The sequence below is a fragment of the Eschrichtius robustus genome, chromosome 10, assembly GCF_028021215.1.
Source record: "Eschrichtius robustus isolate mEscRob2 chromosome 10, mEscRob2.pri, whole genome shotgun sequence".
Lineage (NCBI taxonomy): Eukaryota > Metazoa > Chordata > Mammalia > Artiodactyla > Eschrichtiidae > Eschrichtius > Eschrichtius robustus.
This window is the reverse complement of record NC_090833.1, coordinates 57,474,916-57,501,331: the sequence shown is the minus strand read 5'-3', so window position 1 is coordinate 57,501,331 and position 26,416 is coordinate 57,474,916. Positions and strand designations below refer to the sequence as shown.

The following is a 26,416-nucleotide window of genomic DNA, read 5'->3' as shown; positions in this document are numbered from 1 at the left end:
CAGGAATGTATTTTAGAAATCCAGTATTCATAGTGCTTCCCCCTAGAGAGCTTTGCAAACGCAATTTACGATCACTAAAATGTTTTCCTCATAAGGAAAACCTGTCACATGTAATGTAAATTATACGATCTTTTCCCTACCCTTTACAAAGTATACCAAGCTTAAAGTAATCTGTAGGGGAGAGTAGTTTCTAAATCACCTCAAAGTCAAATATTTTCCTTTTCATCATCATTTATGAAACACATTAGTAACATAAACCTGACTGAGCCACACATCAGAGTTAAGAGGAATGAGGTCCTGATTGAACACCTGGATCTCTTTAATAGCAACTTCAATATAATCATCAGTAACCACAGAGCTCTGGAATATTAAAAAGGGAATGTATGATCCCAAGCAAAGCTTTAGATGAACACCTCTAGCACCACTGGAGGTTTGGGGTTTGGAATTCAACAAATAGTAGAGTAGGGGCTGAAAAGACATTTACATTCCAGCACCTGTCGCTCATTAACTGAATCTATTTGGACAAAAAACTGAACCTCTCTGAACTTGAGCTTCTTATCCTTGAGGCAGGGATAATATTACTCATGTGGCCCAGTTCACGTAGGATTGTAGCAGCAACAGCAGCAGAAGTAGCAAAAAGAGAAAGCAGTAGTACAACTTTCATTTTCTGAGGGCTTACAGTGTCCGGTGGATTGAAAACCACGTGGTAAGGTAGGCATGCCATTGTAGACAAGGAAGCTGAGACTCAGAGAGAAGAACTTGCACAAGGCTGCACATGTGTTACTGGCAGAATCTAAGTGTGAACACCAACAACTCTGACTCCAGAGGCCATGACCTGGTTCACATCTCAAAATGTATTCACATGTGTCATCTAATGAGGTAATACTAGTGACTTCACTGTAAATGGCAAAGCGCCACGTAATGCAATGTGTTATTAGTGTAATTTTTTTAAGCTGCTGAAGTGTGTTTTCTGCTGAGTACATATACTATTCTTAGCAAGAGCCCATCAACTCAAGAAACTAAGGAAAAAGCACGAATGAATATGTAACTTGAGACCTAAGACAATGGAAAAGTATGGAAAATGACTTTAAAATAGATGTGACAGTTGGTGATGTCATTTTCTACATTTGCACATTCGCATGCATCCACACCGAGTTCCAACCCACAAACATCAAGCATCTCTCAAGACACCAATGGAAGTTGCCAGAATCATTAAAAAGCCGAGAGATCTGTTGTGTATGCGTCACGGCTCCCCAAGCCCATACCGACGACTTGGCAGGCTGCTCACAGGAGGTGATTAGAGACATAGGACAAGCATGTTAGTCTGCAAATAATCTGTGGCCAAGCTTCCCAGGGATAACAAGGGGCAGCACGTTAGCAAAGCTGAGGGTCGATAGGATGCTTTAGAGTCCTCACTGGCAGCCAAAAACAATGACGATGAACAGGAGAGCTAACAAAGGCATAGCAACTACCTCTTAATGATTCTAAGCCTTTGAAACAGAGGAAAGACTCCATTCACCAAGGACAGGTCAACTGACTTACAGTTAAATTCACATGTTAGTTAGTTGCAAACACTCTTTTCCCAGAAATAGGTTCAGTCCTGAGTGAAATGGAAAAGGCAGAAAACGCTGCCCTCTGAACTTCTCTTCTGCATTTCTGCTTTTCTGAGCTTGTCCTCACTCCTCCCAGGGCCTCGATGCTGCCCCTAACTTATCCCGTCTCAGACAGCAAGTCCCCAAACACTTGTGATCACCCTCTCCCTCCCTTTACTGGGTTGCTGCTCTTTGTTTTCTCTAGAAGGGATTAAATAAACCCCTAAGGCCAGAGTGTACAGGTGTCTGGATTAAACACTGCAGGATCTCAGGAGATGCTTTCACATTAGTCTCTTCCCAGAAATGCTCTCCCCCTCATCCCAGAGATGTGCAGGACACAACCTGTACAAGCATACTCAGCAGCCCTGTATACAGACCCCAAACCAGAACAGGCATAAAGAGTTTTATCCATTCATCTGTTCATTCACTCATTCAACTCAATAAATATTTATTGCATCTAGCATGTGCCAGACACTGATGGGTCTTGGGCAAATACTAGTAAATAATAATGTATAATACCTGCCCTCAAGAAACTCACAGTCTAGACACATCATCAATGAGTAACATTACAGAGTAGAGCACGCTAGCCCTGGGAGGTGTGCAGGAAGGGATTCATATGCAGTCTTGGCATCGCTAAAGGGAGAGCAGGCCTTACCACATTTGGGTTGACTTTATGTCGAAAGCACGTGATGTTCACCACATACGGCCAATCGTCAGGCTCCATCAGCACCCCAGCAGCATGAGCACACGTGACGTGGAATGAGGCCGGGCAGCGGCCATAGGAACACTGGATGCAGGCTCCAGAGACCTTCTTCACCCGGTGCCTGCAGAACATGCATTTCTGGAGGGTTAAAACAAAGAAGAGCATCAATTCAAACTCAGTTAACTCAGCCAATTTCCACACTTCACAGCATAATAGCTATTAGAGAGTAAAAAACCTGATTACATCAACAAGGCCTGACCTCCAGGGCCCCTAATGGTGAGAGTGACTGTGACAACATAAGCTGCGTACCTTCAAGGAAATACACAGCTACGGCCGCATACTACCAGACACGTGCTGAAATAATCCTTGTGGTGAGGAAAGCCAAGCCCTTTTGCACATGCTTCTCCAGGCACAGAGCTGAGGAAGAGGCCCCCCGGGTGCTCCTGTAAATCACCCATGAATGCTGAAGCTACTTCTCTTTTACCTTCTGCATGCCAGGCCTTTCTGTACATCAAGAGATAGACTATGGGTTTGACAGACAGGCACATACTCTCCTAAGTTAGACGAGGTCTTCAGAAATACCCAAAGAGCACACAACTGGGCTCACGTTTCCATTTACAAGGAAACGTAAAGTGTTAAATGGTCCAATGTGGAAACTGCAGGCTCAAGTGTTTAATAATCCAAATCTGAACCCTTCATGACTGAAACAAAAATATGCCTCCCAAAGTGAGAAAATTGAAAATCACCCCAAAGGGCCTAATTCTGTTGAACATCTATAGCTGACTATGCCTGGGGAAGAAAGAATGGAAATAAAAACTGCAATAATAATTATCACAATATGAAAATTAAATTGCATACAATTAGCCCTAAACATTATCAGTACATTTGTTATGAGAGATGGAAAAAAATCAAACAGCTTCACTAAATGCAAGATTTGTGAACTAATACTTGAAGGTTAGGAAAAAATAGTTGTAGAACAACACAGGGTCAGGTTCAGAAAGCAGAAGAAACAGAATGATCAAAAAGCTCAACTTTTCATTCCTAAGGATAAAGTAAGTCTGCAATCTGATCAAATGATGATGCAAATGTTCTTCTTTTATAGGTACATTTTCCTACCTGGGACAAAAAAGGTACTTATACTCAATGCCTTTTGAGGACTGTAATATTTTATCAACAGACCTGTAAGAATCAATGTGGACAAAACTTCTAACTCTTCTTTGCCCTCACATCTGATCAGCATCTTCAGTCTTATAGATTCTGCACCTTAATCTTGCTCTGATCTCACCTACCCATCTATACCAACTTTCACCATCTCTGTCCATGGTGTCTTGTCCAGTGTAGTAATGGCCTCCTAACCAGTCTCGCAGTCTTTTATTTCATGCCATTTTGATTCATCTTCCCATAGAACTAAAAAAAGATCCATTACAATACAAACAAAAGCATTATCTAACATCTTGATATCTCTTTGGCAATTCTTGGTATCAGTTTCAATATATTCCTGGTAATTCTTGGTTTACCAGTATCTTTTTGTCAATGCCAACCATTTGAAATATGATGACAGATATAATAGAAAGACCTCATATCAGGAACCCCAGGCATAATCAGATAATCTTTTAAGAGCCTAATCACACCACAAAGAGGTCAGTGTTTGAATAAATTCAGATATTGACAGATGTACGAAAGGAGAAATTGTTTCCTATTTTACCAATTAAATAGGATTAAGAGTAAGAAAGAGTACTATGACTTAGCTAATTAATGAACTGGTAACTCCCAGCCTCTTCTACCATTAACTTCCTCAATAAACAGAAGCTCTCCAGAAAGACGGAAGGAGACAGAGAGAATACATTTAGGCCTACTAATAACTCACTCCTTGGAATCTAGTAAGGGAAGTGCCTCCTTTCCCAGGAAGACCAGAGGTGGCCATTTCTAAGGATAAAACCAGAATCCTTAGAAAGCCAACCTGCAGACTATTGTGATGCAATGCTTTGGAAGATGTTTATTCACAGAGTTGAGAAGTTTGGCTTAAACATCTGATAGGTTCTCGCAGAGATAGAGAACTCCACAAAACTTAGTAGGGGAGCCATTCCGTATGCTGTATTACAGTCTACATAGTATTTCCAAACCCCAGTTTCACTTGCTTGCTACTAAACCAATTGTTCTCTACCTTGGCTAAAGCATCTATGGCAATTCAACACCTGTACTGCTGGGCTGCGGAATTTAATTCAATAGGGCAAAGATTAGGACATATAAGACACTTCCTAGAATGTTACAATAGAATTAAGTACTATGAAAAAAGTAGAAACAAAATGCTATATGAAACTAGAATGACCAGTGCAATGAGGTATGCTTGGGGGCAACATAGGGAAGAAGGCTTTAAAGAAATGCAATGACTGACTGGATCAAGATGGTGGCCTCAGCCCCTGCTACAAACCCACCAGCCCCAAACCCTAAATAAACAGAGATAGGAAAAAGAATGAAACCACAAGAGCACTGACTAACAAAAAAGAGAGCACTTAATTCCAGGGAGGAGAGCCCCAGCAAAAAACTATTAGTAGGTATCCCTGAGGAGGCAGTTCTGGCAAGGCCAACGTCAAGAGTGGAAGCAAATAATTAAAAGACAAGGACCCACTGTCAGGCCAACCCCATGGCCCACCTGCCCCCACTCATCATCAGCAGGTGAAGTAACCTGATCCGATCTGAATCCGAGTCCTGTGACCTGACCTATCATTTGCCAATAAGACAAATGAATTCTCGTTTGGGCTAAGGAAAAAAAATAGTGCACCCAAGATAAAATACAATCATATACTTTAAAAATCACGAACACTTGAAGGAAAACAATGCCATGAACAAGAGGTACTATAATTAATAAATAGAAGAATAGCTGGCCTAAGGAATCAGGTAAGGGGAAACAGAAGACGAGTTTAAAAGAGATGCAGCACGTGTTATGATAGAGATTCCCAAACAGATCCCATCAATTGAAAAAAACCGTAACAACCACCCAGTTCTAAAATTAAAAATATTATTGTAAAAAAAAAAAAATTAAGATGTGCTGAATTCTGAAATGGATCCCACTGAAGATCAAATTAGCAGCTGGAAGATGGAGTCCAGAGATTGTACAGAACACAGAAGAAAAGATCAAAAAAGAAGGAAAATGGAACACAAATGCTAAGCAGTATGGAAAAGAGATCCAGATGTTCTATTATCTCTCTAAAAGGCATTCTAGATGAATAGAAAAAGAGAAAATAACAGAAATTTTCCAGACCTGAAAAAAGGCCCAACAAGTAGGGTTAATTTTTTTTTTTTAATCACCTAAACACATCTTAGATACATCTTATATTTCCAAATAAAAAGAGAAAATCCCAAAATCTTCCAAAGAATAAAAGAGAAAAATCAGATTACTATCAGATCTCTAATCTGCAATAGTGAGTGCTAAAAGACAATGAAACAATGTCTTCCAATTTATGGAGGAAAATTAAATTTGGTCTACATCCAGCCTAATTTTCATTCAAATGTGAGAGCAAACATAAAGATTATTTTTTCTTTTTCACATTCAAGGGTCAGAAGTATGCAATGAAGAAGTAACAAAAATGCTAAATATGTGGATAAATCTAAATGAATATGGACTGTATGAACAATAACAGTAATGTCTTCTGGGTTTGAAAACAGAGAGAGAATTTGAATAGATGACAGTTGTAGCATATAAGGAAGAAGTAGTAAAAGTGAAGTTTTAAATGTTCTAAATGTTCTTGAATTGTCTGGAAAAAGGGTAAAAGTACCAATTCACTAATAGTGTGAGAACAAATAGAATAAGGAAAAATAATAAATTCAAACAAAGACATGAAAGGAAAGAAACAGAAACATAGAACAGGTGGGAGCAAAGGAAAAAGCACGTTGTAAATTGGTAGAGCTAAACCCAAACATATCAGTAAGTTAACTGTAAACAGACTAAATTTTATCTTATAGACCAAGGGTAGCAGAAGTTTTCTTAAAGTGCCAGAAAAATATTTTAGGCCTGTGAGCCATACAGTACCAGTTGCAAGTACTCGACTCTGCATTGTACAGTTGAATTGAACAATGTGGGGCTTAGGGGCACCAACCCCAACCCCTGCACAGTCAAAAATCATGTAACTTTTGCCTACCCCAAACTTAACTACTAATAGACTACTGCTGACCAGAAGGCTTACCCATAACATAAACAGTCGATGAACATGTATTTTGTATGTCATATGTATTATACACGCTATTCTTACAATAAAGTAAACTAGAGAAATGAAAATGTTATTTAAAAAGTCAAAGAAGATAAAATACATTGACAGTACTGTACTATATTTATCCATACCTAAGTTTATATCATCTGTTTACAAGGTGAATTGTCTGTCAGTACCTACATCAATATTGTCTTATATGATATGAAAAACTGTAGATGTTAAACATATTGCTAATACTAGGCATCAAAAATGAAAAGATAATGTTAAAAAAAATTCACATTTATTTACAGGTATAATGATTCATGCATTAATAATGAAGAAGCAGTAATATGACTGCTCTATGGGAGCCAAATGTAATGGGTGGCGCCATGTGTGGTCTGTGTTTGTGTGTGTAACTTCTGATAAATTTTAACTTTTTATAATAGATCTGGGTATATTTTATGGTAGTAAATGATAAAATAGACTAGTATCTACATATAGTTTATGCATTCATGACATACCTAACATTTTCTTAATTTTTTCCATATTTCTAAACTACATGGTTCATCTGCAAGTTTTTCAAATTGCCACGAATCTCCAAAAAATTTTCCCATATATTTATTGAAAAAAAAATTCCACAGATAAATGGACCCATGTTGCTCAAGGGTCAACTGTAGTGTAAAAGCCACTACAGATAATTCACAAATCATGGGTGTGGCTGTGTTCCAATAAAACTTTATTTACAACAACAAGCACGTGCCCTAGTGTGCTGACCCCAGCTATAGGCCATGGGCATGTATTTGAAGATAGTGAGCTGTGAAATGATGGAATCAGTATTCAAGTAAGATCACTCTAGCAGCAAGGTGAATAAAGAACAGACTGGTGGGAAATGAAACTGTTAGGAAGCCACAGAAATACTGAGGCAAAGGATGATGAGGACTTGGACTAAGGAAGTGGCTATTAGGAGGAAGGTAAATGTTAAGTGTTTTTCACTCTTGCTATTCTTTGTTGACAGAGATTCTATATCTTCCTTTAAATAGAGCTACTCACTCAAGGCCAGGGCTGGACAGTCTGTGTGCTGTGGGAAAGAACCTCTTTAGCAGCTGCTCTAGTTTTGAAATAGATGAGGGTTGAGGTGACCAGTTTCTAGAGGGATGAGGACTGAAAGGAATGTGTGAACAGTAAGACTGTTGGGCACTTAAAATCGCAGAAGGTTCAGAAAGACAGGGCCATTCTTCCTGCAGTTCCTGTTTGAGATGCCAGTGACCCACTGGGAAAGGGATAAGGAACCAATTTCTGGAAGACGATAAATAAAGGAGGTTTGAGAAGTCAAATGAGGCAGCCTAGACAGCCATCACTTGGGGTGCTTCAGAACAAAGTCGAGGAGGGCTGATGTCCAGGGAGACCAACATAGCATAGTAGGAAAATGCTGACACAGATGACACTGGAGAGTGACTTTAAGGTGTCATTCACCTTTATGGTTTTCTAGTAAGGATGCCTGGGACATAACAGCTGCTCAGTGTTTGTTGAATTAAACTGAATCCAGGCAAGTATATTTTGGTCAAGCTATAGACCTGCTCACCTGTTTCCTCAACAGTGAAAAAAGACCCCACACGTAACTATGCCACCAGAGATGTTAGAGGACTTCAGAATCACTGGGAGGCCTGCTTCAAGCGCAGGTTGCAGGCGCCACCCCCAGAATTTCAGTGTGTCTGGGCTGGGGCTGTTGAACTTGCATTTCTGACAAGTTGTCAGTAATACTGATGCTGTTGATCCAGGGATCACACTTTGAGAACCACTGGGCTGGAGGGTTAAAGTGTTAAAGGGTGTGGCTTATTCTGAGAGGCTCTAGTATAAGGCAATTCAGGAAGTACAATGTTTTTTCATCTGTTCTTCTGTGTCAAGGGCTGAGAGAATCCTCAGGCAAGTATGACTTATAGATCACTGTACTTTCTTGGGGGACTGGATTTCCATACTTATTCCAACGGCATAGGCCATTAAAGCTCCTAATGGATTGAGGATTTAATGAAGTATCTGGCAATGAGGCTTTGTGTATCATTAGATTCCTTGAGCACACAGCCTGGCAAAGGGCATCAAGAAACGATGGGCTGTGAAGGAGTTACAGGTTCAAAGCACATCCCCTTCCCTTCTTTTTTTTTCTTTTAATATGATTTGTAGTATGATTTTATTGTTGTTTTGCCAATTTTATGAGTCTTTTTTCTTCCATAAATAAGCTGGTAATTTCAAAACAGGCACAAATACTTTTATTTTAATTAGTATTTCCTTATCAGACAAGTAACAAGCTGATATTACCTAATTCCTTTTTCCTTTTGCTCTCCAAAGACACTTTTTCCAGGTACTCCATGGCAAGCTGACATTTCCAGCTCCAACAGGGAATACTGTTGGACTCGATGGATGTCACTGTTGTTGCAGGCAAGTCAGAGGACTGAGGCTGAAAGTTTGATTTTGCTCTACATCCATAAATATAGGTTTTAAAAGAGAAACCCTTTTTTTTTTTTTTTTACTCTACCTGTAAAATTTATGTTCTGCTCATAAATATTCATTAAGTCAGTCACTCACGTGCCAATAATGGCCAGCACTGGGGGAACACTGTATGATGAAGTCTAAGATCTACAGCAAGGAGCTTACAGTCCAGGGGAGGAAACAGACGTGTAAACAACTTAGGCAGAAGGAAAAGCAGAACACGAGAGCTGTCCTGTGAGAGCAAGATTCAGAAGGAGCAGAGAGAGGAGTAGATTGATACCGAGAGAAATCAGTTTACCCAGAGAGCTAAAGAGCGGCTGGGGAGGAAGGGAGAAGGGAAGGTTGAAACCCGCGGTGTCCATGGGGAACTCACACTGCAGGGTGTGTGCTGCTATAGTAAGGGGCAGCAATTAATATGCAGTCTCACACCACTCGGGCCAGACAGAATTGTTCTGATCTCAGCGGTCTAAGGATGTTACAAATGGCAGACATCATGAAATGATACAGTAAAACTCAATTCTGAATACTTGTGCACCAGCTCGTAACATGGTGAGCGCTCTGTCTCTCCACACCCCCATCAAGAAAAGTTATTTCTACTTTTCAAGTTCAGAGCATTAAAATAAATGGCTCACGGTGTCAAGTGTGTTGAATTAAATCATTGTTTATGATATGTATCAGAAGCCATTTATCTCATTGCTTTTTGTTTAGTGAGATTCACCCCACAAAAGGTGAGAAGCTAAGAAAAAGTCAAGCAGCAGGCTAAAGAGGAAAGGGCAGAGGAATGAGCTCAGCCAGGCCAAGAGACAGAGCCAGAAAAACGGGCAGAGGTGGTGGGGATCAGCCAGAAGGCTGCACTTATTCAAAACAAGCAAGGGAGGCTTTGTTGGCCCCGAGAAATATTAAACAAGAATCACAAAAGGATTCTAGAACTGGAAAGGCCATGGCAGTTCATACACAAACTGACAAATTAACAAATGACTCTTGAAAAGCATTATGTCAACAGCCCAGTCACACTTTTTTTTTAAAATTTTGGATCAGCAGAAACACCGCCGGGAAGATCACCAAATAGGAATCCTCTGGAAGCACCTTTTAAATCCAGTAATAGAACACTGACTGCACACAGTAGGTGCTCAATAAATATCCATTGACCACGTGAAGGTTTCCTTATTATATATAACACGTCAATTCATTCTTTCAGCTATCTCGATATTTATTAAATATCTTCTATATGAAAGGCATTTCAAAAAATGCAAAAGGAGACCCAAAAAGATGCCATCCATTTATTCAAGAAGCTTAACTTGGCAAATAAAAAGAGCTGTGACGAAGTGTTGCCACGGTCATCACAATCAGCAAGATGAAGGGCTACGGATTTGGAAGGAGATGGGGCTGGACCATCAGGACAAAGGGGAGGCCGGCATGTGCACCTGCACAGTTACCCATCTGCGCCCCGCTCTTCACCACTCTTCAACTGAGAAAGAGGGGCAACGAAGAAGGAACTTCACGACAGCCACCCGAGGGACACCAAACACAGGACGAGGAAGGAGGTGCGATTCTGCTTGGACGGCTCAGGCCAGGTGGCAGGATTGCTCAGGCAGGTGACCTGTGCACCGCTCTGAACTGAGGGCCATGAGTCACCAAGTCCAGGCACTTCTGGGTCAGTTCCACAGGCTGGCTCCCGGGAACTCATAATAAAGTAAAAAGGGGGTTTCTCCAAAGTCAGAAGTTCCCTGTAATTAACTTCTTGGTGTTCAGAGGCTACGTGCAATGCTTCTACGCCAGATCCTATGCTGCCTTGCAGGGTGTTGGGGACGTGCTGCATGACGGCTGAGCCTGCAGTGGCGGCGGGGACACGGGGTCCCCCGCGTGGCTCAGGGAAGCTGTCCAGCGGGTTTTAGAGAACTGGGGGAGCCAGCGAGAGCGGGCTGCCTTTGAGTTCACCTTGAAGGACTAGCAGGTTTCAGCCAGCCCACACGCAGCGGGATGAGGAGGGAGGGAGGGAGGACATTCTAGATGGATGTACCAAAGCTAAGAGGCTTCTGAGTGGCTTCAGCAACCAAGCAAGTCTCCAGAGCAGCCCAGAAAATCTCAACAACCTTGGGCTAAGAATGCCTGTTGCCCAGGCATGTCTCTTTGCTCATCCATCTTTTGCTCTTTGAGGGTTGGACAAATTCTACTCGTCTCGTTATCGAAGGCACCTGGCATGTGTACAAACTAAATATCTGGGGAGTGCCCTGACCAAACACCACACTCTCCTGGTCTTCCCTACGTGGACAGTATTTCACGGTTATTAGAAGCATGGACTGGGAGGTCAGACAGACCTGGTTTTGAATCCAGCTCAGCACAGGCACAAAGGCTAGTCACAGAAACAGCCAAAATAACATGGCCTGAATAAACAGAAGTGGTGAGAAGTCATGGGGGCAGCAAGCTAGCCCCTGAACATCTCCTGCCCTTCTTCCTGACACCCCCTCAGCAGAAAACAGAGCTTCTCCTCTGCAGTTACTACCTGGGCTATGCAGAAAAGCCAGACATATAAGCAGCATTTGCAAGTAAATTAAATATTAAAGGCAACATCACAACCTCATGTTGAAAGAGGCACTTCACTAATAGCATAAAGCAGCATTTGCTGAATCACGAAATAGGCAATGTTATCTATGCTGAGAAAAATCAATCACTTATCATTTCTACTTCTCTAACAGCCTGTTTGGGTTCTATACTTCATTCCAAGTTTATTTCAGATTTAAAGGGCGAAGGGGGCATACAACTATAGCATATAGAGAGCTTTAGAACAAATCTTATTCTGAGTACTTATTAAGTGTCACTAAACATCTTTCAGCTGATGGGTGGGGAAAGCAAGCCTCCTAAACCACAAAATAAACATTTTCTAAGTACTTTTTATTTGCACTTTTAATTCTTTTTATGTTAATATTAAAGAGCACCTGTTTCCTAGAGGAAATTTCATTTTTTGAAATTATTGTTTACAAGAGATCAAACAGAAATTCTTACTCTCCTCGAATAAAGCATTTAATTGAACCCAGAATTACTGAATTACGTACTTACTTAAAAAAAAAAAAAAAGGCACTCTGTCCTTTCTGATACAAGGAGGTCCTGCTTAGTCACTGATATGTGCTCTCCACCCTACAAAAATCAACACAAATTTGTGAGGTTACTTATAACTTAGAAGAATTTTTATAGATCGCTCTGAATTAATGCTGGAAATGATAGCATTTTAATCATTTCATTCTCTGTTAAATCTAAAAAGAAACACAATTTTCCTGTTTGTCACAGTTTAGGGAGGCTGGCTTACAAGCTTCCTGCTGTTCCAAGGACAGGCAAAAAAAAAAAAAAATCTTTATTTATTATGAATATCTGATACGACTTGCTATTGGCATTATCGGATCAAGGACTAGGACACATTTTCTATTTATTTCTGGCCTCAAGCCTGAAGGCCTTAAGATATCTGACAAAAAAACAGAATAAATCAAAGACAAAGACTAATTATCCTTAGCAATATTTGTTTTGAGACAGTGCAAACATCCAACACTATAAAGGTTGCAGGGTTGTTTTGTTCAAGGTTTTTTTTATAGAGGAGTGTATGTTTCTGAAATGCCTGTTTTCTGTATATTTCCTGAAATTGCGTTCACTGGTCGGGTCTGAGAGGAAACTGTAAAGGCATCTCTAATCGGCAGTGAAGGAACTGATTCCCAGGAGCCAAGTCTCAACCGCCTCTCTTATCTGACTTCCCACAGGCACTTTTTAACAGTTTAAACGAACATTTATGTACACTCCTGCTACATATACTAATCTTGGTGAATGGTACTTATTTGAATGTTTGGGAAAAGGAAAAATAAAGAGATCTCATGATTTTTTTTTGATCACTACACAAACCGAGATGCTGGGGTGTACTTCCTGCTCTAAACACCAGAAGCTGCCCCAAGGCCCCTGAATACATCTGACTCTTGTGAGGAACTGTCACCCATGAACGGTTCTCTCTGTGGCCTGCTGCAACCTCTTTGCCTCTTGTCTTTCAATTACACCAGCAGCAGACCACATTGAGAAAATTTATGCTTAAGTTAAAACACCCCAGCACCATGTCTCCAAATAAAACTGAGGAAGCAGTGATGAAAAGCTATTAGGTCAACATTAGCAGACGTGCCACAGGTGGCCTTTCAGAGGAAGACCCTCTCCCCTCTCCGGTGGGGAAAACTGTGGCCCTGAGAAGAGCCAGGTCAGGGTACAGCCCCCTGTGTGGACACTGTCCAGTCCAGAGCCCCTCCCTCCTCCTGCTTCTGGAGGAAAAATCACCTAACAGTGAGTTTGGGGATTTGTCTTCTAGATTAGACAAATGTGGGGTTTCAATCTCAAGTGGCCCTTAGGGTCACCGAGAAGTTCTTTTATCTTTCCCAGCTGAGGGAATGGGCAAAAGGCGGTAAAACAGGCTCTGGTCAAAGGATTAGGATTGAATCCTAACCCTGACTTGCACTGATTTACTAACCAGGATATTGCTTCTGGATTATTTAGGTGGACTTCCTCTGAGGACGAGTAAATGGTCAACATCTTTTTCAATGATCTATTTGTGGGTAATCTTTCCAAGCTTAGCTGCTTCACTGGTCAAGTAAAGGTGACAACAGCAACTCCTCCTCAGGAAGCTGTTCTCAGGCTTCAAAGAAATAACATCTGTAAAAGGTTTCTCAGTCCCTGGGACATCGTCAGAGCTAAGCAAGGCTGCCCCATCTGTTCCCAGACCTTACCACTCTGGAACCCAAGCCCAAACCCTCACATTCTAAAGACAGCTGAGCCTCTTCCTTCACCCAGATAATAGGGACCATCAGGCATGAAGTTCCACAACCGCCCTGCCCTCCCCTTCATCTTCAGAGCCACAGTTTCAAAACACTGATGCTCGTAATCATTCAGACGCTAGGTAACTATAGATTTCTGCATCTTGTTATTTAATGCATTGATTAAAAAAAAAACACATGTTACCATGTCACAAACTAATTTTTTTAATATTTTGGTAAGTGTACTTCAATATTATTGTTTCCTCTGTAATCCTATGTATTTTATTTTTAATATTTTAAAATACTTCTCTGAAGAACTATCCACAGCCTTTACCAAAAACTGCCAAGAGTCCATGCAACAAGTTAAGAATCTCTGACACAGAACAATTAAAAATGTCTAAAATCACCATGAATGAACACAGTGATTACAATCACCACATAAGAACAAATATTTCAGTGAATAAGCAAAAATGGAAAACATCATGATTAGATTACTGGAACCCTAGGTTTCTCTTTCTTAAGGCTGTTGCTTTACTGTTTTTACAATAATAATCAAAAAAGGTTAGAGCATAAAAACCATGGTATCTTTAGAGCTTTTTTTTTTTCTTTCCTAACATTTCAAAATCAGAACTGGCAGATTTGTTTCCACAACGAACCAAAGACACTGTGCATTACCCTCAGTTTCCCTGTTTTTGCAACTAGCCATGAACAGGTCATAAAAAGGTGTATAGCGGCAACAGAGGAGTCAAGTAATTCTAACCATGCAGATTTTCTTCATGAAAATAACAATACATTTACCTACAATGTTTACTACCTACAACATTACCTACAATGTTTTTCTGTCATGAAAAATTGGCTAAACAACGTCAAACAGGTATTAGACTGGCCCAGCAACTGACTCTTCAGCAAAAGGGTGAGAACACTAACTTCTCTGAAAAGTTCATTTAGATTAAAAGTAAACATTTTTCAGATGTGGGCCACATCTTGCTTATTCTTGGCATGGCTTTTATGGTGAGCTTTTCATTCTCCCTCTATTTCTCAATGGAATTTTCTCAATATTTAAAAATTCCATTTCTGTGAGATCTGTTCAAACAGAACAGTGAATTACCAAAGCAGATGCGTGAAAGAACTCTAAGAGACATTTACTGCTTCTATTATGGCTCACTGGCAATCGTAAAACTAAAGTGTGGTCGTCTTCTATCGTTCACATTACTTTTTTAAAAGATGAGGATAATCCGTTTCATCCTGAAGTTCACAGCCCTGCTTCCCTTATGTGTATGCCTGTGTGCGATGAGAGAGCCCCTCAGCTGATCCGTGGAACAGGAGTCCATCAAGCTTCAGGTAGTAAAAGTCAAGCTGCTTTTGTCTAAGTATGTATACATATAAATTTCAGTGCTACAAGTTTGAGGCCAAAGTGGTACTTTTCAATGGTAAACGATAAAGAAAAAACAGTATTCTTTGGAATCCCCTTCAAATGACTGTGGTCAAATGAATGCAAAGTGAGGAAACAGAAAGAAGAGTTCAAGACCTCTAGGTTTTCTTGTACTAAAGGTTAAGATTTGGGGCTCATAATGCTTGCCGGTATCTGAGCAAATTTCAGGCTAACTCACACCCATCCAGCTCCCTGACAGAGGAGCGGCACTGAGGGAGACTGCAGTTTGAGCTCCAGCTCCCCCACTAGGGAGCGGGGTGCTTGGGTGAGTTCCCATGTGCATCTGAGCCTCAGCTTCTACAGCTGCACTTCATAGGATCACCGTGGGAATTAAGGGGGTAATGGATACAAAAGTATCCATTAGTATCTAAAGTATCTAAACACAAAAGGCTTTGCAAACATGGCCATTGTTACTGTACCCTTGAAAAGATGAGGAAAAAAAGGGAAAAGAAACAGTAGAATGTGACAATGTATCTGTTCCTTTCCGGTTGCCACAGCAAAAGGCACAAGAGCTTGAACATAGGATACGAATGAGTCAGAAAATCAGATTGCACCAGTTATAAGGGGATTATACCACTGAGGAACAAAAAGGGTGTGATTTTTCAACAAATCTTCACAGAACAGTGTAGCCCCATTTGCTGAGCCTATGGCTGAGCCCCGTGTCCGGACAAGCATCAACAACTCTTCTCAAACTAGTCTGTACCAAGTTCCCCTCTTCAGCCTCCCTCAGCACCACGTGATCTTTTTTCCCCCTGCTGATGTCTTCCCAGCTGTGAGCCAATGTGCTCATTCTTCAATCCTGGCTTCCCATTTCAATGGCAAGTGTGATGACCACAGCTTAATTCTTTATCACCAGTGTGTTTTTTTGAGATTTACTTTTAAGAAGGGCTGGGGGGAATCTTCTTACTAGATTCAGGGTTTTCATCCAGGACTTTGAGTATTTTCTTCATTTTTTCCGCAATAGCCATGTTTAGTTAACTATTTTTTAAAGCAGTGTCACTGAAATCATACATTTATCCAGTATTCATCAAAATGTAAGAAACTAAACACCTGGACTCACAGACCCTTCTTAAACTATAGGGAGCATGTATTTCTGCTTTCTTCCAGAGGGAAAACTCTTTTTTTTTTTCTAATGATGTTAAGTTTTTTTAGGGAAAAAAAGAAAAGCTCAACAACATCTATATTACCGGGGTGGAAAATTTATTCTATTCTATTACTAGACTTGTGTGAAGTTTGGCAAAATGTCACACGGGGTTTCCCTATTTCTCTTAAGTGAAATCTGACCTCCACTTTGGACTTACATAGTGTTAAAACCATTCCTACGAAAGTGACAAACTGCATGTTTCCATTGAAAACCACCCAGTAGCCCCCAGGGAAGAAAGAGTAACCTGTTCAGGTTCCCTTGAAATATTCATGAACTCAGCAGAGGATCAGATTAAAAACAGAGCCCCCAAGCACAGGAGGTTTTGGTTTTTTCCCCAAGCTTTAAGCTTTATGATGGTCTTTTCACAACTTGGCCCACCTGCTCATAAAAATGCTCCTATGCCCGACCAGGATTATAGTTTATCTTGCAAACTTTTACCTAGTGAACAAAAACAGGATGTACAGTTAATTCTTCCCCTTGCAAGTGAAGTCTAGTTATCAGCAGACATATATGAGAAATCATGACAGTGGGTTAATATTGTGGTATGTGCCTATTTTTTGAAAGTGACAGCTGGGCACACTGGATATATAACATAGGAAACATAAACCCTTACCACATGAGTCAAAGAAAAATATGCTTAGGAACTATCTGTCGGGGGAAAGGGGACACACCACACATCTTAAAGTCAAGTGAAAATGGTGTTATTGTTTTGACTGGTCCACTGTACTGAACCTCCTGTGGCAAGGTTGAATAGAACATCATAAAAAAGCCCTTTCCAAAGCCATCCTCCATTTGACCACACCAGACATTAACGCAAGGGAAGCTTAACCCTTCTGAAAACATTTTAAACCTGATCAAATTAAAAGCAGCACAAGAGGGATTATTTTTTCCTAGCAAGAACCCACAAGCAATTTACTTGACTAGAGGAAAAATGCAAAGAAATCCTTTATCACAAAATAGCTTCTCGAATCTTTCCACCAATAAACCTTCCATCCATCCATCCAAGAATGCCTATCCTCCCTGCTGATAACAAGCTGTGGAGATAAATATTTTATTTTTTTCTATAAAACCCCAAATGATGTTTTCAAATAAAATGAAACTACTACATGCCACTGTCAAAAATGGTCCTAGAAGAGGTAAATGTCATTTTAGAGGCTGTGTGTTAAAATATTTAGTAGAAAGAATCTACTTGTCAAGTTCCTACAGAAAACTCCAAAGAGGTTATAAGCACATCTATCAAATTTTCGTCTACCTTGGGGCTGACATACTGGGGAAACCATAGAAAGCCTGGCCTTGTGCTATGAGGGAGCTGGAGGTTTAGAGTTCTGGACAATAATGGGGTCACCATCAAGTACAAAGATGGGGCCTGATAGAGTTTCTGCAGTGATTCCCCAGTGAAGGCATACTGGCAATAGGCAGCTGCATTCTGCTTTAAGCCACAATTTGAGCTAAGGAAATGAACCCATGTGATGAACCATCAAACTCCCTTGTGAGAATTCTGACCTCTCACTCCAAACCTAGCAAAGAAACACCCATCAAATATTAGCAAAAGAAAGACCAAGCCAGCAAAACGTGGGAAGGATTTTTTTTTAAGCCTCATTTAAATAGCTTCCATACCCTACCCTTTGGGAATTATATTAGGTAACTTTTTTTAACAAGGAAAATTTGGTTTTAAGGAGCTTATGGGAACATTTAACTTGGAATGGAAAGGTTATTTGCTCAGTGTTAGGCTAAAAGCCAAAATCCACTTTTAGCCAGAGATGATTTTAATATTATACCTCACAAGAGTATTGTGTCATGTGAGCAGGCGGCAGAGATAAGCAATGTAGCAAAGTTATGACTTCCCCCAAAGACTCATTAAAATGTATTATTAAGTATAAAAAAGTTGGGAAAATCCACGAGGAACCCGTCTGTACTATCTCAGAAACAGTAAAAATTCTTTCCAACTTATCACTTCTTTCACTCTGCCTCCTCTACAAATACCACTCAGTAAATACTGCGAAGAACTCGATCCTGATGAAAAAGAGGATGAAAAATGCCCTAAAGAGCCACTATGATGCTCTGCATATGATTTTTCCTTTAAATGTGCTACAGAGGAATATATGATGAATTCCGGTGACTATAAAAAATAATAAACCTGTGAAGAGGCCATGATGTTTTTTAAATTATTCAACCCACAAAACACTTTAAAGTATGTTAAATTAGAAAGATTATTTTGAAGAAAAATAGTAACTTTTCCCACTTTAATTTTTATAATCTGAAATTTTAATAACTCCAGTATTTTTCTTTTTCTTTCTGTTTTGGTTGTTAACTCATGTCAAATTGTTTTCCCTTCATCAGTTCTTGAAAATGTTCTCCCACTTCCTCAATTAAAAAAAAAAAAAATAACAGTGACCTCATTTACGTCAAGCAAATGGGCTCTAGAAAGCTCGAGCAAGTATCGACTTTCTTACCCAATCCTGCAAGAATGTAAAAGCACACTTGCAAAGGCGTTCCAAGCTGCTATGGAAACGACATTCTTTTTTCACTATAACAGTACTCCGGGCTGAGAACTGCTGGCACGCAAACCCCCAATCCAAGCCCATTGACAGCTTGTGGAGTGGACAGATGAGGCATGGAAAATATTTTAAATTAGTTCATTTATCTTGTTGAGACACAGGAAATGGCAACAAATTTCTCACATAAAAGAAAGTATAGAGAAAGACAATGCACCCCTAGCAATGTGTAGCAAATTTAGTCCATTAAGTCAAACCCTTCAGAATATTCTATACTGCCTAATAATAGCCACATCTCGTATTCTGAGGGAATTTTTTACAATCAAAAGATCCAGAAGGATGGCTACAAATCACTGACTGTTTCTGATTTTTTGATGGACTCAAATTTTGCAAGTCAAATAGTTTTTAAATCAATGTTTTTTCACCGATCCCAGGTAGATCTTGGGCCATTATTAATTCCGCTTAATAAATCTAGAAAATTGCAGTAAAGAACTGAAAGTTCTTAAAGAGAGCTCAAAAATGGCACATCTTAGGATGAGCCAGGCAAAGATGATTTAAGGAGACAATGTGAACTGCCCCTAAAAGTAAATGGACAGAATGGCTTCGGATCTAGGTCCCCATTCTATGGCTGACACCTCAGGAACTTCTGGCTCCGTGGTTCCTTCCCACCTGTGTCTCTGCCACTGCACCACTTCCACAGCAGTCTGTCACCTCCTGCTTCATGAGTCCCTCCTAGGAAGATAGGGCAGGGTCTTCAGGCCTGGAAGTAGAAGCAAGTGGACACAGGGGCCGAACACTGGTCTTGGGGTTGGCTGCACCAGCACCACTGGGGATCAGAGGATTGTGTTAAAAATAAGGTCCCATCCTCCCCACAGCTAGAACTTCTGATTCATAAGTATGAAAAGGAGCCCAGAAATCTGTATTTTTAATACACATTCCCAAGCCAGATTTGGAAATCACTACATCCCAAATCTTTCACGAACTAGAAGCAGATAATTCTTGAAAATCTATGTACTTACTCCCTTGAGTAATTTTAAGTAGATACATCCAATTTCTCATCATAACCTTAAGTTGTGAAAGTTATAATTCTCTGTATTAAATATTGACTTTTAAAAGTAAAATACAGGGCTTCCCTGGTGGTGCAGTGGTTGAGAATCTGCCTGCCAATGCAGGGGACACGGGTTCGAGCCCTGGTCTGGGAAGATCCCACATGCCGCGGAGCAACTAGGCCCGTAAGCCACAGCTGCTGAGCCTGCGCGTCTGGAGCCTGTGCTCCGCAACAAGAGAGGCCGCGACAGTGAGAGGCCCGCGCATCATGATGAAGAGTGGCCCCCGCTTGCCGCAACTAGAGAAAGCCCTTGCACAGAAACGAAGACCTAACACAGCCAAAAATAAATAATAAATAAATAATAAATTAATTTAAAAAAAAGTAAAATACATTGTCTCTAAATACTATGGTGATTTGATACCTCCATCATCCATTTAAAAACATAAAAGAACAACCTCTTTTTTTAACAGATTTTATAGCATTATTTATTCTCTTTAAACTTCTATTACCTCTATTCCACTTTCCCCACAGAATTTTATCTGAAGACAAGATACTTCTATGCTCAAAAGTCTTTTATTGACCACTCCACCATAATTCTGTCAAAAGAAATATGCATTTAATTGAAGTTTCATTTTTTAAAATTTCCTATGACAGGCTCTAAGTTAAAAAAAATCTTCTGATTTGAATAATTACACTTATTTTCAGTTTATAGCTGATCGGAGCTACATATACATTACAATGTTGTTAATTATTAAAGTAAAAAAGTAAATTTTTATTGGATATATATTTGTTAACCTGATATACAAAGATTTTTTTAAAGTAGCTTGTATAAATACAGATAATATCACACACTGCTAGTGATATAGTTCCAGCGTTATTTTAATTATATTTTTGTTTAAAAAAAAATTCACATTAATAAGTGGATAGGATTGGAGGAGCTCTGTTGCAGCAATGTTTCTCAGTTCTTTTGAACTCTTTCTCAACTACCATCCATCAGCTATCTATCAGCTGACTTCCTTTGGGTAGTCCTTCAATTTTGTCAAAAGTAACAAAAAGGAGCCACCTGAGTTGCAAATAAGTACTTGCTACCCAGTCATTACATTCATTCCCTTTTTCAACTTTAGTAAGACGAGCGTTTTGCATCATTCCTCTGTTTCACATGCCAGAGGTCTTCCGACAGAAGCAGGGTACCACAGTAAGATCAGAGACAGACGCAAGCCAAGTAGGAGACGGGCTGTGAGGGGGAGGAGGACAGGAGACGCTGTAGACCTGTAGACAGCAGGTCTGTTCTTGGGCAGATCGACTTCAGGGAAAAGTGTGGATTATCCTTGTACATGTTCTTAGGAAAGATATGCGGGAACGTGGGCATCAGTTCAAAAGTGCCTGCCAGGTGGTCCTGTAGTTCACGATCCCAGGGGTCTTCTGGTAGCAGCTACAGTTATCAAAAGTGAAGAGCACTCTGACAGCACCTCGGTCAGGACCAAGGGCTGAAGAGGGCAGTGCCCAGGGCAACATTTACTTCCCAAGGGCAGAGCGGCAGCTGGTTCAGGGAGGGACGGAGCTGAGAAGCAAGGTGGGCATCTTTCTCAGCGCAGCCTGTTCCAAAGTGTATTCTCCCAACTTTCCCATCTCCCCCAGCCTCTAAACTTTCTGTAAAGTTTCCACTGAGAAACACAGCACAGACTGTGGCTAAAATTGTTCCCATCTGTGACAGAGTCATATTTACTCAACAGAGTAATAACTATTCTGATGCTGGTGTTGCAGCAATCAATGTATGTAAGAGGACACACAACCAAAAACCCTGTGTGGCCTAACTCAGAAATTCACAATGAGGCCAGTGGAGTTTTAAGATACAGAAATATCTACCAATTTTTAAAACTTTTCTGCTTGCTCTTGGGTTCAAATGTACCACATGTGAATAACTTTTTAAAATGAAAAGTAATAAAAGAAAGAAAAAGAGAAAAAAACTAAGTTCCTCCACTGCATGCTCCATTCACTTTAGGAGGGGTTAATGTATAAGCCCAGTGGGGAGCACCATTTTCTATAAATGCTAAAATTATCTCACCATGCAGTCTGAGAAGAAAAACACAACAGAAAAAAAATTTTTAAGCCCACACTCCTACTAGCAGAGGAGGAAGCGGGAGCGTAGGCGTGACTCCTGCCTTTCTGCCTCTAGCGGGAGCTTTCACTGCAATGCCACCCAAGGACCCAAAGCTGCTGGAGGGTCAGCCGTCAGGACTCTGCATTTTACAGTATAAAAGTCAGGTTAAGCATCAGACCAGAAAGAGCCTACCCTCCCCCCTTTCTGGTTGTTCCCCTTAGTTCACCCTACACAACTAGACTTGATTAGAAACAACTTTGAGCACAGCCTCACTGGCTCTTTTGGAACCAGGAAAAGGTAAGAAAAATCCCAGAATAAGAATTTTAGAACTGAAAGGATCGTTTATCTTAGAAATAAGGAAACTGAGGCCTGAAGCAGATGAGCTTGCCCACAGTCACACACCCAGGGCTGAGACGCGCCCAAAGGCATCCCTCTCTCCTCTGCCACGCGGCTCAGAGCTCTGTCCTCTGCTGCTCCTGCCCCACTGGTTCCTTTCTCTTCTCTGATGCACCTCGTTTCTTCCGGCCTCAAGGACCTTGAATATACCACTCCCTTAACTTGCATAACTTCCCCCCACCATCCCTACCTTCATCTTGGCTGCACCTCCTCACGTTTTAGTTCTTAAATGTCATTCCTTCAAGGTCATCCACTCTTGACCCTCCAAATTAGGTTAGTCTCCCTGATGGACATTGTCATGGGACAATTCCTTTTCATAAATAGTCATTTTTTAATATATCTCTCTTCCTAGACCTAAGAGCTCCAAGAACATTGGAACCAATATGTTCTGGTTCATCCTTAGAAGCCCTTACATGTAAGCCCTTATAAGTAACAGCTCAGGACCTGGAAGAAGGTAAACACTCATTAAATATTTATAAATAAATTTAATAAATATTTACTACATGTTGAATACTGCTTTGAGGGTAATACATATACTATTCATTATTTACTTAATTTATTCCTCTAAACTCCATGAGATAGGCAATAGTAATATTTCCATTTTATAGATGTAGAAACTGAGGCACAGAGCAGTTCAGGAACTTCACCAAGATCACACAGCTCATAAGTGGAACAGTCATGGCCCTGGGTAACATTTATGGTAGTTGCTTTATAAAGGGTCAATGGAGACCTGCATGAGAACTTAGTGCTTGGAAAGATTTTTAAAGAACAAGCTATGAGCATAGTGGGCCCTGATATCGGACACTATGTGAGCATTTTCCAAAAGAATATGTTAACAGACTTTATATTAGTCATCTTTCATGCTCCAGCAGCAACAGTCTCCAAAGCCTCATGAAATGTTTGTTTCTTGCTCATGTTGAATGCTGGCTGTGACTCTGCTGCAGGTCTTTAATCTGGGCCCCGGGCTGGGGGAGCGCCCCTATCTGAACCACGCCGTTTTCACAGATCGGAACGGAGAGATGGTGGCACCACGCAGAGGCTCCTAGAGCTTCAGCCAGCAGCAGCACAGGTCATTACCACTCACATTAAATTAAAAGCCCCAAGCTCGTTATTTTCTTCCCCTAAGTTCCCCAGGGCATTAGAAGCAACCAGCCACCTCCATTCAACTCCTTATCTTCACTAAAATGTCTATGGCAGCACATACTTGGTCCCTCAGAGCCTTGTCTCCTCTAGGCACTTGGTTGCAGGGATCTAAAGGTGATAATCTGAGTAGCTCTCTGCCCCTGCACACCATGCGCTACCAGTTGAATCCTTCCTATAATTCTTCGTAGCTTTTTAGTCTTCTCTTCATATAATGCTTTTACTCTTTCTATCTTCTCCCAAACAAAAAACCTCTTAAGGATCTGGACCCAAATTCTCATAGAGGTATGGTGGAGAGACCTCCCTATCTTTCTTTTGAGAGAAGGGGTGATGTAGAAGGAACCCAAACTGTCCCACAGTTTTATTGTATAAGTGCTACCGCCCTGTCTCACAAAGAATGTAACTTCCATTTGCCTCAGGCACTTTACATGCAGTAACTCATGATTCGTTATGTCTCTGGATGTTAGGTATGACTATCTCATTTTACAGGTAGCAAATAACATTAGACACCTGGAGATTAAATTCCCTGCCTAAGGTCTCGTAGCCAACAGCAGAACCAGGACAAGATCCCTCCTGATGTTCTGCCCTTTGCAATAGAAATGCTCATCTAGGCTTTCTGATGATCTTGAGCTAAAGTTAAGACAGAGCCAGAGTAAACATCAACTCCTCTCTCCCCTGACATACGCAAATGCATACATCCACACATACTAAATATATTTTATGTGTGTGTTTTATATAAAATACACACATACAAACACATGTACAAAATACCAACTAGGAATGGGGGGGAAATGTTCCTGAACTGTCGAGTACATAGTGACTGCTGAACTGAGAGAACTCTACTTATTTGATAAATTATTAAATACTGTGCAACACTTCTTCAGGAAAATAGACAATAGGGAACTTCAGTCAGGTCTCATCCCTGCTTGAGATGGAACCCTAACAATGGCTAGGAATATAAATATTAAATAAGGAAGGAACCCTTAATGGTTGGTGCTCTACTTTATCATTTCTCCTAACTCTGACACTTTCCTTTTAGTGCATACAACATGATCATTCATTCTGTTATATAGAATGAATGTTCCTATTGTCAGCTCTCTGTTTTGCTACCGCAAATCCTTGGCAAAATTGCCCGTTTCATTTTTTATTCCCTGTAGATATTCCTGCCCTCAAGGAAGCAGCTTTAAAGCAGTGTGAGCTCCGGAGCCAAGCGTGACAACCCAGCAGTCTCAAGATGAAGTGTCAAGTCAGCAGACAAGGCTGCCTGCAGTAGCGGGGCCGACTCTTTCGGGGAAAGGACTGCCCGAAGCCCTATGGAGGCCCCCTGGGTCCCACAGGCAGGAAGCAGTCAGAGCTCTGTCTCTGCAAATGGCTACACAAGTACTATCCTTTCCATCATCACCCTCAGAGAGGACTCAAGAGCAAGGCTCTGGAAGACTCAGTGAGGGTTTGCGGAGTCGCTCTAAATGGGATGCCTCTAGTGTCTTATCTTGATCACAGTAGCAGTGACAATGCCTGACTGGGTTCTCCGCCTGACTCCTCCTGAATCTCACCTGCTAGGGAGGCTGAAATGAAACTCAGGTGAGCACACACCAGTCCTAATGGAATGTTGGTCCGAGTCCCTCCCTTTGTGCCATTTTAGTGGGCAAGGTTGGAGGGAAACCTTATAACCGGTCCATTCATTCATCGTTTAAACCTTTTCTGAGTATAGACTCTGGCCCCACCTGAGGCTCTGATGATACAAAGCCGAAGATCACGGTGGTGTCTGCCCTGGAGGAATCACAGAGTCTCCAGAAGGAGGTCTCAGGAGTATTACTTTGATGACTCCATCCCCAGAGCCACCTCAATGCCATTCACAGGGCGATAGGCCAGGCCAAGTGGAAGGCACCTAACGTCTAAACATCGTCCACCAAATACCTCCCACAAAGTCCCTTTAGCCAGCAATTAGCTCTCTAGGTTCCTGCTCTCATGCAGTTTCTAAAGAAGTGCGAGAAACATGGGATGTTCATCCTGTCCCTTGAGTTTCTGAGGTAACACATGCCATTCCTTACTAGCACCCTGGCCTACCTTCCACTGTTTGCCCCTCTGAACTCATCTCCAGGGTTTTAGATACTTGTTTTACAGATGCTGGAAACACAAAGGATACCTTCCATCAACTGGAAGAGGTCTGTCTTCATACTTCCTCATGCAGAGCAGTTATTCTACTTCCCAGATTTCCCCCTAACCCCTTCAGGCTCTGGACCCATGGAGTGTTCAGTGTTTTTCAACAGAAATGCCAGGTGTGACTCTGGCATTTATAACTGCCAACATTTTCAAAGTGGATGGATGCCAGAGACACACTCCTGGAGCACTTTTAGTCAACGGGGTAGTGCCTCCTGTGAGATGTGATGAGTGTCTCTGATCCTTTACAGCTGATCTACCCGGAGGACAAATGCTCAGGCTGCACTCTGCTGTTCCTTGCTTGCAGTGAGTGTGACATGCTGTATGGGACACAAGTAGGAATGTTTCCCTGAAGTTATTTAAAACCCTACAGGTGCCAAGCTTGCCAAATCATAAATTTAGGAAATTGCATTTTGTTAGACTAAGTCCTTCCCTTAGCACTTTAGTCACCTAGTTATTCTTCAATTTCTTTCCTACAAACACTTGGCCCAGGTCCCGAGGTTCATCCCATATCTATGTGTCTCCTCAGCACATAAAAGAGATTAAGGAAAGGAGAGGGAACAATAAAATTTCAGGTTTACTGGCACCCTAAGTGAAGTAATCCCCCTATGCATACACTTTTCTTACAGGAAGCTCACTTATTCAACCTTTCCATTCACCTGCCTGATGAGATCTATACAAATATTTTAAGAGGGTAATTTGGAAGACTTACAAGAGTACAAGTTGTTCAAGCTGTAGCATTAGTCCCTGTTGTTTGCT

General features: G+C 41.0%; 1 protein-coding gene across 1 annotated transcript in view; it reads right to left on the bottom strand.

The window, feature by feature from the left end:
* Positions 1–26,416, bottom strand: part of KDM4C (lysine demethylase 4C) — a 418,075-nt gene that overhangs the window by 81,451 nt on the left and 310,208 nt on the right. Inside the window, exon 18 of the mRNA XM_068552402.1 lies at positions 2,248–2,433. Within this exon, the coding sequence (XP_068408503.1) occupies positions 2,248–2,433 (186 nt within the window). The remainder of the gene's footprint in view (positions 1–2,247; positions 2,434–26,416) is intronic.